This window comes from Convolutriloba macropyga, chromosome 5 (assembly GCF_964194025.1).
Source record: "Convolutriloba macropyga chromosome 5, txConMacr16.3, whole genome shotgun sequence".
Classification (NCBI taxonomy): Eukaryota; Metazoa; Xenacoelomorpha; order Acoela; family Convolutidae; genus Convolutriloba; species Convolutriloba macropyga.
The window spans coordinates 25,715,657-25,728,949 of NC_134472.1; the positions used below are offsets into that span (position 1 = coordinate 25,715,657).

The 13,293-nt window shown below is 35.4% G+C and overlaps 1 protein-coding gene across 4 annotated transcripts in view; it reads left to right on the forward strand.

The window, feature by feature from the left end:
• The window catches only part of LOC142339260 (acetyl-CoA carboxylase-like), a 56,022-nt gene extending 43,796 nt beyond the window's left edge, over window positions 1-12,226 (forward strand). For all 4 annotated transcript variants that reach the window (XM_075389144.1, XM_075389143.1, XM_075389145.1 and 1 more), the window contains 4 exons: window positions 4,909-5,095; window positions 5,539-5,878; window positions 10,740-10,947; window positions 11,220-12,226. In XM_075389144.1, the coding sequence (XP_075245259.1) occupies window positions 4,909-5,095; window positions 5,539-5,878; window positions 10,740-10,947; window positions 11,220-11,573 (1,089 nt within the window). In that variant the 3' untranslated portion in view covers window positions 11,574-12,226. The remainder of the gene's footprint in view (window positions 1-4,908; window positions 5,096-5,538; window positions 5,879-10,739; window positions 10,948-11,219) is intronic.
• The last annotated feature ends 1,067 nt before the right edge of the window (window positions 12,227-13,293 follow it).

The following is a 13,293-nucleotide window of genomic DNA, read 5'->3' on the forward strand; positions in this document are numbered from 1 at the left end:
CAGAAAAGAAATGGAATTTCAAAGAGGCTTTTAAAAATATATGTTAACTTTTCACATCAAGTTTTAAACACATTCAACGAAACAATTATCAATTATACAACATCTTTAATACCTGTTTTGAGGCGAACTGACAAAAATGTTAATGATTTGACGAATAACTAAAAAAAATGCAAACATTTCCAAGAAAAAATGAAAATAGTGAGAACTGTTAGCTATATACAAGCAAAATGAAACACAAAATAATATACATGAAACGAATAATATACATTATCAATAATTAAAACAACCTTTGTCTAAGTAATTGCAGAACATCGTTGTTAAATCTCAAGATTGTAAAAACAAGTGCTTAGTGCACCACCAGTTTTTTTTCGTTGATGGCCAATTAATTTTGCTTCTGGACCCAGCTATGTCTAAAACGCACCGCTGTTCTTAAGGTTCGGTAAATTCATTATTTTTGTGATATTTCTAATTTTGCTATAGAGAAGATTTGTGAAATGCCTAAAAAGTTAATCAAATTGACTAAAAGTGGTCAAACTCAAATTTCTCCCGAACGTTGTTATTTGTGTTTGAGTTTTAGACCGTGACATAGTTAGAATTAAAGCTAAATCATTGTTCTCAGATACCAACTAAAAAGATTGAGCTGACTGCCGCCAATCTTTTACCGCAGTTTTTTGATGTGTCTGGTTAATTGCTCTCGAACGAAGTTTGAAGCAGTTATTGAAACCGTTCGTCTTTTTTGCAACATTTTCGCTTGAGCGTTTTGTTCTAGAACAATTTCTTGATTTACCATTTGCTCTTATGTAGAAATGAGGTCTGTTGCTAGAACAAAACCGATTGTAAGATAATATCGAGGTACCCTAATAGCCGAGTGGTTAATGCTTGCGTTTCTTACTCCTGAGGTCGCGAGTTCAAACCCCATAGACTATTATCTAGGCTAATACCCCTCTGAATAAAATTGCCCTGCCTTTCGGTCGAGAGCAATTTGACTTTAGTTTACTAGCCACAGATAGGGTTAGAAAACCTAGTTATGGCTGTCCGATAAGTGGAGCTAGCATAAAGTTCTTAAATTTTTGTTCAAGAATTGAGGGAACAACTATTTTTAATTTTCTTCTTAACTGCTTAAGTATTTTGAGAAATAAGTGTAGTGTCTACTAAATTTACCGCCATAGTTTTCCAATTTTGCCAGATTTTTTTCAATTTTGTTCCGTGTTTTTTCTCATCTTATCTTTTTTGCATGTGTATTTATTTTTCTACTAATAAAAGCTGAAAAATCCGAGCTGCTAGAAACCTTTTTGATATTAACCGGAGAATTTGTAATTAGAAAGAACAAGTGGAAAAATTGTTGCTGATTTTTTCTCTCCCTCAGTAACATCAGTGGTCAATTTTTCTCGAACGAAGTTTTAAGCAATTATTTTTGTCGTGCGTGTCTTTGTGCAGTTTTCACTTGAACATTGTTGACTTTTCTCTTGAGGTTCTTGACTTCATGTGTTTTGCTTGATCTATTTTGTGTTTCAAAACTGAATCAAATGAAATGCGATGTTCTGGAACAATTTTCTTTCACAGATCATTATCTAGTACTGTTTCAGTTTGCTTTCTAGTCCAAAGCGCATTCTGAAAAACTATCGTTTCGTGATACGTCTTTCCTCAAAAATGTAGTGGAAGTTGAAAAGTATCTGTGTAACCGACAACATGAACTAAGCAAAATCTCGTTTGCTGATAGGATTTCATCAGAGGCATTTCTATCCTTCCGCTCTGTTTTTCTCGCTGTTTTGAATAAATTCGCGCCAATGATCGAGTTATATGAAAATTGTTCCAAAACTCCCAAATAGATAACTAATCGTTAAGAAAATTTACAAATTTTTGAGAGAAATCGCATCAAAAATGAAAACCAATGGCAAGTTGTAAAGCTTTCTTTTCGTACGCAGTAAACTAGAGAAAGAAATTAAATTATCCAAGAATGATTTTATATCACCAAGTTCAAAAATTGCATTGGGGACTCAAGACAAACATTTGATTTATTTAACGAATTGAAAGGCAAAAATACCAAATCAGACCTTGCTCCAAAACTATCTTCATGTGAAAAAAAGTGCGATAATCTTTCGGTTCATGATGTTGCGGAAAATTTCAATGACTACTTTGGGAATATTGGTATAGAGGTTAAAATTGGCCTGCCTGATATCTCTAAGTTTTCCGTCGGTTGATCAATCAATGTACTGCTCTGATGTAACAATACCTGAAGTAATGAGTATTATTATGGGTTTAGCAAATAAATTTACGTCGGAGGACCATGAAATTAGCAATGTTCTGGTAAAAGCGTCCATGCCTGCAATTGTGCCTTTTTTGACTCTCTTGATTAATAAGTCTTTTCTGAAGGTGTGTTTCCTCATGTACTGGCAAAAGCGAAATTTTTTTCCTCTTCACAAAATCAGTCAAAATTAGTTGAAAATAACTACAGGCCAATATCTCTTTTGATGGTTTGGAGCAAGGTCTATGAACGCGCTATATTTAATCGACTTAACAGCGACTTTGAGAAGTTGAACTTAATTTATTCTAAACAGTTTGGTTTTAGGGCAAAGCACAGTACTGCGGACGTTTTAGTCTCCCTAATTGAATAATGAATGGCTTCTGGTACTAAAAATGTTGACAGTTTCTTTAATTTGAGAGAAGCGTTTGATACGATTGATCGTAAGATTTTGTTCGCTAAGTTAGATAATTATGGCGTCCGCGGAATTGTGCTTGATTGGTTTAAATCGTATTTAAACTTGCGTATGCAAAGAGTGGAAATAATGGGCGTTTCATCAAACTGGATACAAGTAAAAATGGCGTTCCACAAGGTTCTGTTTTAGGCCCGCTTTTATTCTTGATTTATATTAATGATCCTCCTCTAGTGTGTAAGTCAATTGATGTCTTTTTGATTGCGGATGATACCAACTTGACCGCTTTAAGTTGTCATAGTAATGCTATCCAGTCAGATTTAACCAATGTTTGTGATTGGTTATGTAACAATAAGCTTGCATTGAACGTTGATAAAAACGTTCAAGTTTCTATAAACGCAAGTGCTTCTAGTAGGAGAAGCAGCTTCTTCGAAAACTCTTGCATTGATCTGTGTTCTTCTTGTAATTATTTGTGTGTTTTCGTTGATATTAAATTGTCTTTTAGCAATCATATTGAATATGTTGTGAGACGACTCGGAGCACAATGTGGGATAGTTTCTAAATTACGGCATTTCGTGCCACAAAAACAACTCAAAATACTATATAAGTAACGTGCAACCAATCTTGTAATATGGTGTTCTTGTATACGGGTGTTGTAGCTACTCGAGTCTTAAAGCTATCTACATTTTTCAAAAGAAATTTTTGAAGCTCATTTCCGTAAACGAAGCAGCTCATCTCAAGACATCTTTTTCCGAAACTGCTTGCTAACTGTTTTTGATCTACATATGTTTGAGCGGCTTAAGTTTGTGCTGTTCTCGGTCAATAACATTCAATCCGAATGATTTCTAAATAATCTTTTCACTTTTCAAAAGACAGTGAGAATAACAAAACAATCTCACATGTCTCCTCTTAACACTCTGAAATGCATAATAAAATTCTCGAAGCTTTCCATTGCCTTTCGTGCCTGCATTTTGTACAACTATCTTAAAAAAGAAGATGTTGTTACCGCTTATTTGGTCAAGTTTTCTAAAACTTAATTGAAGTTTTTTTGAACAGTTCAAAAAAAGTTATTCACTCAATTATCACGAAATAGTCACACTTATATATGAAAAATAGGAATTATCTCAATAATGCTGCTGAATAATGCTTCCATGGATGCTAACAGACACCCTTTTGGGGTTGTCTTTCATGTGTCAACATATGAGCCTCTCAAACCCCGTAGTTTTCTAGATGTCGACGATTTTTTAGTTTTCTGAAAAGGGCTTGGACCTAGAAAAAAATCTTTCTCTTGATGTTTTGGAATTTTTGTCCTGAGTCCAACCTTTGCGGTGATAATGTGACAAAATTTGACAAATATCAAAATTTGTGATAATTCCATAAATTTAACAATTAAAAAAACTTTCTTCCTCTGATTTTTAATACCACCGGGCAGGCTGTAAAGCAGACCAATGCGTCTCGTTGCCTCTCCCCTTCGAGTCTTCTTATTAACTAAAATCCTGATTTAATTTGCATATATTACTTTATATTTTTTTTGTTATTGGTAACTGGAAGAACTAAATTCTTCTTCTATATTGTTGTTTCAAGCAACTGAACTACTAGTAGTCGTGGATGGGATAGTAGGTGATAACTCGACTGCGTGAATGTAGTTTCTGTAAAGTCGGTGAAAAGTTACAAATTAGATTGTGTGGAATCAAAGCAAAAACCAATTGAAACAATTAAGAGGGGCAGTTTAAAATTCTTTGATAATATAAAGGAGTGAAGCTCCCCCTGACATTTGTCTTCAAAGTGAGTTGAAAATTTTGCTTTCTATCAAACTTTAAAGCAAACTTTTCTGAGTTTATCTACTCAGTTAAACTAATTCGGCACTTTTTCGTTCAATTAACCAATAACTGGAAAATTCCGATTGGTGCAATGAAAAGAACTTTTTACACTTACTATATTTATGTTCTGTTAATTATCATAAAATTTGGCGTCGAGCAGCAGTACATCGATTGAGGGATTAATGGAGCTAAAATTTCGAAACAATAATTTGAAAGGTTTTCAGCTCATTTGCATGGGGATACAAATTTTAGGGGAACGTGACTTCTTTATTTTGTCAATTGGATCTTTGAGTAACCCTCTTAAGTATTTTAACTGGTGTTTGCCTAATTTGCACAAAATACACGTTGAAATTTTGCCTAATGTCTACCAAAATTTCTTTAGCCTAATCGAGCTTCGCCTCATAGCGTGCCAAATCAAGCTTTATTTGATTCAGGTTCTGAAGTTTGGCTCGTACATTGTGGATGAATTGAGACAGTGTACACAGCCTGTGTTGATCTACATCCCACCTTACGCTGAGTTGAGAGGGGGTGCCTGGGTGGTGATTGATCCTTTCATCAACTACCAGGTGATGGAAATGTATGCTGACACCAACAGTCGAGGCGGCGTCCTTGAACCCGAAGGTATGCTGCTGATGCAGTGCATTGATTAGATACAAGTGATGTCCGAATAATTTCTAAAGAGCTTTTTAGTCTAACGAAGCCCAACATTTTTTTAAGATTTCATGCTAAGCCTCAAAGTCTTACATCTTGAGGGGTTGTTGCAAAAGCGATCTTAGACTAGTATTACCTCTAAATAGTTGAAATCTCTGCCTCAGGGCGCAACTTTTTCTTTCCTGTAATTTTTCAATGCTAAATTTATAATACCGTAGAAAATCAAAAATGATTATCTAATTTGGATTTAAAACAGCATTTGGAAATATTCTCTTTTACATCAGCAAATTGAATTAGTGTATCGTGGGAACTCTTGGCTAAGTTGTCCTTTTGGATCAATGTTGGAACTTTGTGTTCAAAATCATGCTCAATTAATTGCATTGGATTGCGTGTAAGAAGCATTTGTGTTGCAGGTACAGTTGAGATTAAATTCAAGCTAAAAGAGATCAAACAGACAATGCGACGTCTAGACGACACTTACAGAAAACTACAGGACCAATTGGGAAACCCGGACTTGACTCCAGAACAGAAAGCGGACATTGAGAGCAAAATCAAAAGGCGAGAAGAGGTCTTAGGATCTGTGTATCATTCCATTGCGGTGCACTTTGCCGACTTGCATGACACGCCTACGAGGATGATGAAAAAAGATGTCATCAATGATATTGTCGACTGGAAGACTTCTAGAAAGTTCTTCTACTGGAGGTTCAAGCGACTCTCCCTTAAAAATGTGTTCTACAGGCGTATTGTGCACAGGTAAAAACGAGGATTTGTTATTTCTTTGTTTGACTAGTTATTAACTGATAAATGAGTTTGTCTTTTTTTAAAGATCATTGAAGTAAGTTGTAAGTCCAGATGACTTGTTTATTCATTCAGCCATAGCTTCGATGTTCAATTTCGTCACTGTGTGACTCAAGTCGGTGCCATGCAAAAAATTATTGAATGTATGATAGCTGTCGTTTTTCGTGAATTTATATTTAGTCGCATCAATTCATATAAGATTGTTGGATTTCAATCATAAGAAATAATAAACGCTTTCGTGTTCACAACAAATATCAGAATGATGTCATGCCTATCTTAATTGCTAATCATCTGAAATATTGGTTGCTTTAGGATCTGAATATTTTAATTGCTCTCGAACGAAGTTGTCTTTTTTGCAAAATTTTTGAAGGACCGTTTTTGCGCTTTTGTTCTAGAACATTCTTCGACTTCTCGAGTGACTTTTTCACGCTTGAAATTCTTCATTTTTAAGTGATCGAAGTTGCTCTTACTCTGAACTAAAGTTTGCTGCTAATAAAAAACCGATTGAACGAAAGAGAATCAAAGCAATTGCCGTTTCGAACCCTTATGGGTACCATGCCACCTATAAATTAAATTGCCAGCTCGTTCCAGAACAATTCGTCTGATGTTAATCGGTTTATGCTTAGCTCTTGATGACAAAGTTGTGACCCAATTCAGTGGTTTTATTAGTTTGCCCATGTTTTCTAATTTTTATCTTGCTGTGTTTTGTACCTTTCATTGCGCTATACTATAACTGAGAAGAATTTGAAAAAATAGAGTTAGATCACCTGTCTAGCCATTAATTCAGTTCATCGTGCCGTAGTTTTCAAATTGGTTTAATTAGTAACCCATCTATGTTACTGAATAGAATTATTGGGTTTTCTGTCTTTGTACTGTCATGGCTCTCGGTTGATAGATGTGTATGATCTGAAGGAGTGTAGTTTCGAGACCCGTTCCATTTATTGAATTTCACATTTTTTTGTCTTATGTGTTTCCATTAACCGTTAGCTGAGAATCTGTCAGCTGAGGGTAGCTATATTGCGTTGTTCCTTTTAAATCGAACAAGTTTTGATTGTAGTAGTGCTTCTTTGTAAGATGCGTTCACACAATATTTTTCCATGACTTTGATGTTTTAGGCACTTAGCTGGCTGTAGCAGTCTTTCAGGTGCTTAGTGTGCTAATATCGCTCGATAATCTCAAATTCAAGGTGAAAAGGTCATTGTTTGAGCCCCAAAATGCGCATTTTTAAACGTTTTTCGCCGTTTTTTAGTGTTTTGTTGAATAGGTCTTGAATTAACGTTGGTTACAGCTCAGAAATATCTTGTACAAGCAGTAATTTTTTGAGGTCCTTTTTCGAGTCTGTTTTTTCCATGTACATGTTTTAGTAACGCAAAAAAGTTGTAAGGAACTTTGTATTTTTTGCATGTTTTTTGATAATTTTGTAAGGTTTTGAATTTTTTACCGTTAGGTTCCAATAAAGCTTTAACCCACGCATCATTTAATGGATCAAATTTAACAGTAAAATTTTGTTCGATAATTTGTGCAAACTCTTAAGTAATCTCAGCTATTTGTTTTTCTCTCACTTACCCAACGTACTTGCGGCTTGTCTGAAAATTAATTTTTTGTAAATATGGCGGAACAGAATTGATCATGAAGACATAAGTATGAGGAATTTATTCAGATTTTCAATAATTTCTGTAATTTTAAACTTTTGCTGATTTTGTCATTTTATTTTCTGGGTTTAAGTCGTCAATAAACCATTCTTTCAGTTTGATGCTGCATGCATGTTTTGAATTAACTATTACTGTTTTGAGTACAAGGATACCACGTAACTCTCGCTAGTCTTCGGTATTTTTTTTGCTAGTTTCTACTTTCAAAATATTACTAGCCACCGTCAGGTTTTCAACAGCTATTATTTAGGAGCTCTCCCTTTTTAAAATTCGCTTTACCTTTTGATCAAGTTTTTGTTTTATCTAAGTCAACAATTTTGCGTTCGACTCCTAACCTACCTCACCTGGTGATTCTGAACTAAATGAATTTTATATTCTTTAAGGCATTAAATTACACAATTATGTGAACATGGTCAAGGTCAAAAGAGCAAAATCAAAGGAAAGGGCATAATTTTGGGTCATAAAGACATATGGTTTAATGACTTAGTGCATTAGGTTACCAAGGTTCATTAGAGCTATTGCCAGCTGGCTGTCGTATTAAGCTGAATATCGTTCCGCCTAGCTAGAAGCTGACTTATGTATAATTATAGAATATAACACACTGCACACCAAATTAGAAAAGTTTTGAAACAAATTCCGTCTTTTTTCGTGTTCTGTTTTAATCAGTACGTACGTCAACCGGGGAACATCGGCTACTTTCGGGCAATTTGCAGGCATGTTCTCTTTGCCTGTCTCTGCTTGGCTTTCATATAACAAGCAAGTTGTTTTTTCATGCCAATTTCCTGTTCTTGCTCATACATTTATGATTGAACTTTTGTATTCAACACTTGATCCCGAAAATATGTATAATTTAAATGTTATGTCCAGTTGTCTCTCAATTTTTCAAACTCTCTGTTTGTTTAGCTCGTATTGCACAATTGATCTGCTGGTCAGGTCATGGGTTATTCACTTTTTCAGTCATCTTTTGATTGTATTTCAGGACGTGTCCTGCTGTGTTTTTTGTTTCGTGGTCTGGCGCTCTTTTTTTGTTTTCATTTTTTTCCACATAGCAAAGCTTAAGGTCAACTTTTTGGAATGACTTCTTACTCTCACTGACATCTGCGCGCGTGATGCAATTTGTCACTCTGCTGCATCCGCTTTTTGCGTGGTTAAATTTTGATCTTACGTGGCTTCCGTCACTAAACAAACTGACATCTGCGTTTATGTTAATGTTGAATTATTTGAAGATCAAACAAACTCACATGTTTACTAAAAGTCACTGCAAAAGGATTCTGGGGATTAAGTTAGGATAAGCTATATTAATTTGTCGCCATAAGTTTTCCTACTTTAATATTCTTTTCGTCCTACTGACGTTGCACAGAATTTATGCGTTTTCACTCGAATTTGTGGCTGTTTTTGTTCTAGAAAAAGTTGCCGGAAATCATGACATGTTTCGATTGCATGTGAGCAAACCTCGTCTTATTCTGATTTTATTTCGTTTGAGTAGTCAGTCAGTATATGTATTTCCCTACATCGATTCGTTTCCGGAAGTCTTTGATGACACTCACTAATTTACATTCAATAGAGGTCACAAGGTCAGTAATATTCGAGGTGAACATGCCAGGTTGAGAAGGTTTTGACTCATTTTAGCTTAATTTTTCCGACCCAACTCCGCAAACATCCTAAAGAAAATGGGCACTATAATTCTAGACACTATATCTCTTATTCTTAATAGCCGCGAAGCGATAGCGGTTATTATAGGGGACATCGCGTTTTTCTGCAATTCAAATAATTTGAATTGTATTGGGGCGCTGTCTTGTTTTAAGATCTGTTCACACATTTTCATGATTTTAGGAGTCAAATTGGAGTAGTGATTTTGGTCACGCCGAAACAGGAAATGGAGCGAAAAAGCGAGTAGTTTTGCAGCGTAAAATTTTTTCGCTCTAATTTTAGAATAGAGTCAGAAAACGGTTGTTTGAACAAAAATTCGCTTTCTCGCAGGTGGTTTTTTTGTTCACATATGACAGTTTCACTATTTTTTACTGTTTTTTTCGTTTTTTTGAATCGAATTTTTTTCTAAATGGTTTTCCCAATCTATTCATAGTTCAATCTAGGTCTAGTTTTTTTGTGTTTGAACCACATTTTTCTTTCTCGCTAGTAGTTTTTTGCACACATGCGGCAGTTTGATTTTGTTTTTTTTGGATCTTTTCCGTTTGTGCCCCCCCAGTACGTTATGCTCCCCCCAGTTACAGAGCACGTGTCATTACACAGTAAATCATTATGTAAAAATATTGCACGTGCATCGGGGGGTTGCAAATAATATTCACCCACTAAGCTGGGGGGGCACAAACGGAAAAGATCCTTTTTTTCAATTTTTTTATCTGATTTTTTAGAAATGGTTTTCCCAGTTCACTCATAGTCCATTCTAGGTTTAATTGTTTGTTCAGTCAATGAAAATTCTTTGAATTGTACGCCAGGACTTGTCCTGCTATGTTTTTTTAATTCGTCGTCTGCATCGATGATTCTTACGACCTGACTTGTTGGAATTGACTTTTAATTTCAGTGATTTCTACTGCTTTGCAGTTAAAGTTTGTGTGCGTGACGCATTTGTTATGCTTTTAGCTCAAATGCGTGACTAAAAAAATGACTTCTGAACTCATTTAATGAACTTTAAATTTTCTGAACATTTACTAGTTAGATAAATAGTGTGCATCTAAGTAGTGCCAAACTTATATGCCCTAATTCCTGAGTATTAGTCATGTTTTTGATTTCGAATTTCAATCAGTTTTGAAAAGCTCTTTTAGGGTTTTTTTCCTTATAGACCGTATGTGTCATAAAGTTGACAGTCTGATTCTAACCCAAAAAATCCAGTGGTCTATTAAAGGACTGGTGGTCTATCTTATTTCTTTAGTTGCTTCAATTCATGGAAGGCCACAAGCGTCTACCGTGACTCTTTTCCGGCAATCTTGCGGCTATGTTCTATCTGTCTATTTTGTGGGCATTAGGATCCACAGTTTTATTTGTATGAGGCTTCGAGTCCTTTACGGTATTCTACCGATTAATTTTTTTGTGTTTCTGATGAATAAATGTTTCCTCTAAGCACAATAGAAAACTCGATGAATAATCTGCAAAAATATTGAAATCAATGATATTTCTCTTAAAGTGTTGATTGTTTGTTTTTGATGAAGGCCCATCTCTCGCAAACAGTTTGGATCGATGATGCAACGCTGGTTCCTGGAGGCAAAGGGAGCCCTCAACATCTCAAGTTGGACCAATGATGAAGAAGTGGCCAAGTGGTTGCAGGAAGAGATCGAACAGGAGGCCAACACGGGCACCTGTCAGATATCAAGAAACCTTCAGGATATCCGACACCACAGCATTGTTCACAAAGTCAAGGTACCTAACCCATTCAATCCTTCTCAGCAAATTTCGGGTCTTTTGTTTCGGTAAGTTTATAGAGAATTGGTTAAAGCAAGAGGCGGAGGCTTATTTTCCGGTAAAAGCAGTCCACCGTTATTTAAATTCAATGGAACTAAATCTTAGTGTTCGGTACTATTATTAGAGTTCTACCCGTTCAGAATTTCATTGCCGCCACAAAACTTTCAAAAAGCCACATGTTTGAAATCTTGGCAGTGCTTTTGACTGATGTTTCTATTTTAATGATATAGGAAATCCTTGAAGTTGAGCAGCCCAAACCTCAAAACTCGTGCACTTTTGACCTTTTGCCAGCTGAGCTCTCAGACGCTTCTGGTGCAGTGACAGCCAGTGCGCCAATCGATATCAAACGTATCTCTGTCCGACGCAACAGTGGTTCTGGACAATTAAGCATCCCGAGTCCAGGAGCTAATTTGATCTCTCCAGAAGTCTGTAATGGCAAATTCTACGATCTGGTGGAGGATGCTGTTGGCCAATTGTTGGAGTTTCTGCCACCTAATCGCAGAGCCAGATTTCAGGGTCCAGTAGCGTCCAAATCTCTGGACGAGGTCGAAGAGGAAGTAGCCGAAACTAATACCGCAGTATGATAAAGTAACTTACAACAAAACTGATCAAGACTTGAACAAAACATCTATATAGCAACTTGAAATCAATTTATCTCCAGCTAAGATTTTCAAACTTATAGAAGCCGAATAAATTTATTGTTTTAATTTAAACACGTTGGTGAATGAAATTTTGGCTCTGTTGGGTAATCTTGATCTTGGTATTGTGAAAGATCAAAGCGTGTGTTTGCAGTTTTTACTCATCCCTTAGTTGAATGATATGATACTGAATGCATAAAATTAACTCGAAGTTAATTTATTTCTTAGTTCTCCAATCAAGCCATTCTAATTTGCAATAATCCGAATCTTTTTTGACTGAGATGAAAACTGGTGGAGTTTGGAGTGGATTACGAGCTATTCTGTTCACAAATTAACTTAATTGATTTGACTTCGGATTTGTATATTAATGTAATGTATTTCCATGATTTTGTAACTTTCGCAACTATAAGTAGCTTTGAAAGCTGACGTGGTCGAAATTGTGTATCAAGACGATTATCAGTGCATTACTCAATGAAGCAGGTATTCTTATTTCAAATCAATTTGATAGTACTCCTAATTGTACATGGTTGTCCTCTAATAATTATGTAAAGTTGAAATTTGATATTACAAAGCATTTATAATTTAACTTTTCCTCTTTGCTTTATGAAAAACAAGTTTAGGAGCTTAATAGCCTGACGCCATATAGCCGCTCGTGTTTTATTACGATATAAAAGAGTTATGATAATCTACTACTTTTTACTACTCAAAAATTACAATTGTTAATTTTTACGAAACAGGGTGACAAAAAATTTTATTTAAAAGAAAACATTTTAGGAGTAACGTTGCTTTGTTCATGCCGCTTTCCTGTGTGGGAAAGTACGTATTCAATAACTAATTAATATCAGAGAAGTTTGCAACAATTATTTTTAGTCAGGTTGATCATTTTAAGGGAATTTTTTATACGGTAACAATCATTACTCATTTAAAACTGTTGAAGAAAGTAAAGTAGGATTTGAAATTTGTGATTTCTCTGACGCTTAAAGCATTTCTCGATGCTTAAAGCAACAGCAGTTAACTTAAATATGTCAGTTATAACGTTAGCGGAAAGAAAGAAATGATCAATCTGTGCCGTGGTTTCCCCCTTCGCAGTGGCTGAAGTTGAGAGATAATCAAACCCTTATATTTGGGCGAAACATAGTTGGTTTCTTTCGCATTTGGGAGAGAAAAATGATTCCCCTCCATTTGAGCGAATAATTTTCGGCATAAATGTTGAACATGTCCGCGGGTCGATATAAATTGCGCAATTAATTGTACTGCGCAAGCGGTTGCAATTCAACAACGGATTTTGTCATTTCTGAGTATTACAACCCTTGCTAGTTCAAATGACGCTCCAGATGTTTTGAGACAATGCTGTCAAAATTACTATCAGATTATTGATGCCATTTCACTGAATTGTTGAACTGAACGGTTTTTTAAAGGATTTTTCTCAAGCTGGAGTAAGTGTCGTGGGTCTCAAAATCAAAGCATGTTGCTGTTGTTCTCGCTACAATTCAATTTACAAAAGTACAGTTTCATGAATTCTCAAAAATATGAAAGCTTTTTCAAGAAATGCTGACAACCCGTTAAATAGAAGAAAAGCAATTGTAACAAATTGGTAAACTATGATTCTCAAGAATCCCTTCTTTTTGTTTTTCTCCGATGAGCTAATAGTATGAATTTCGAGCGA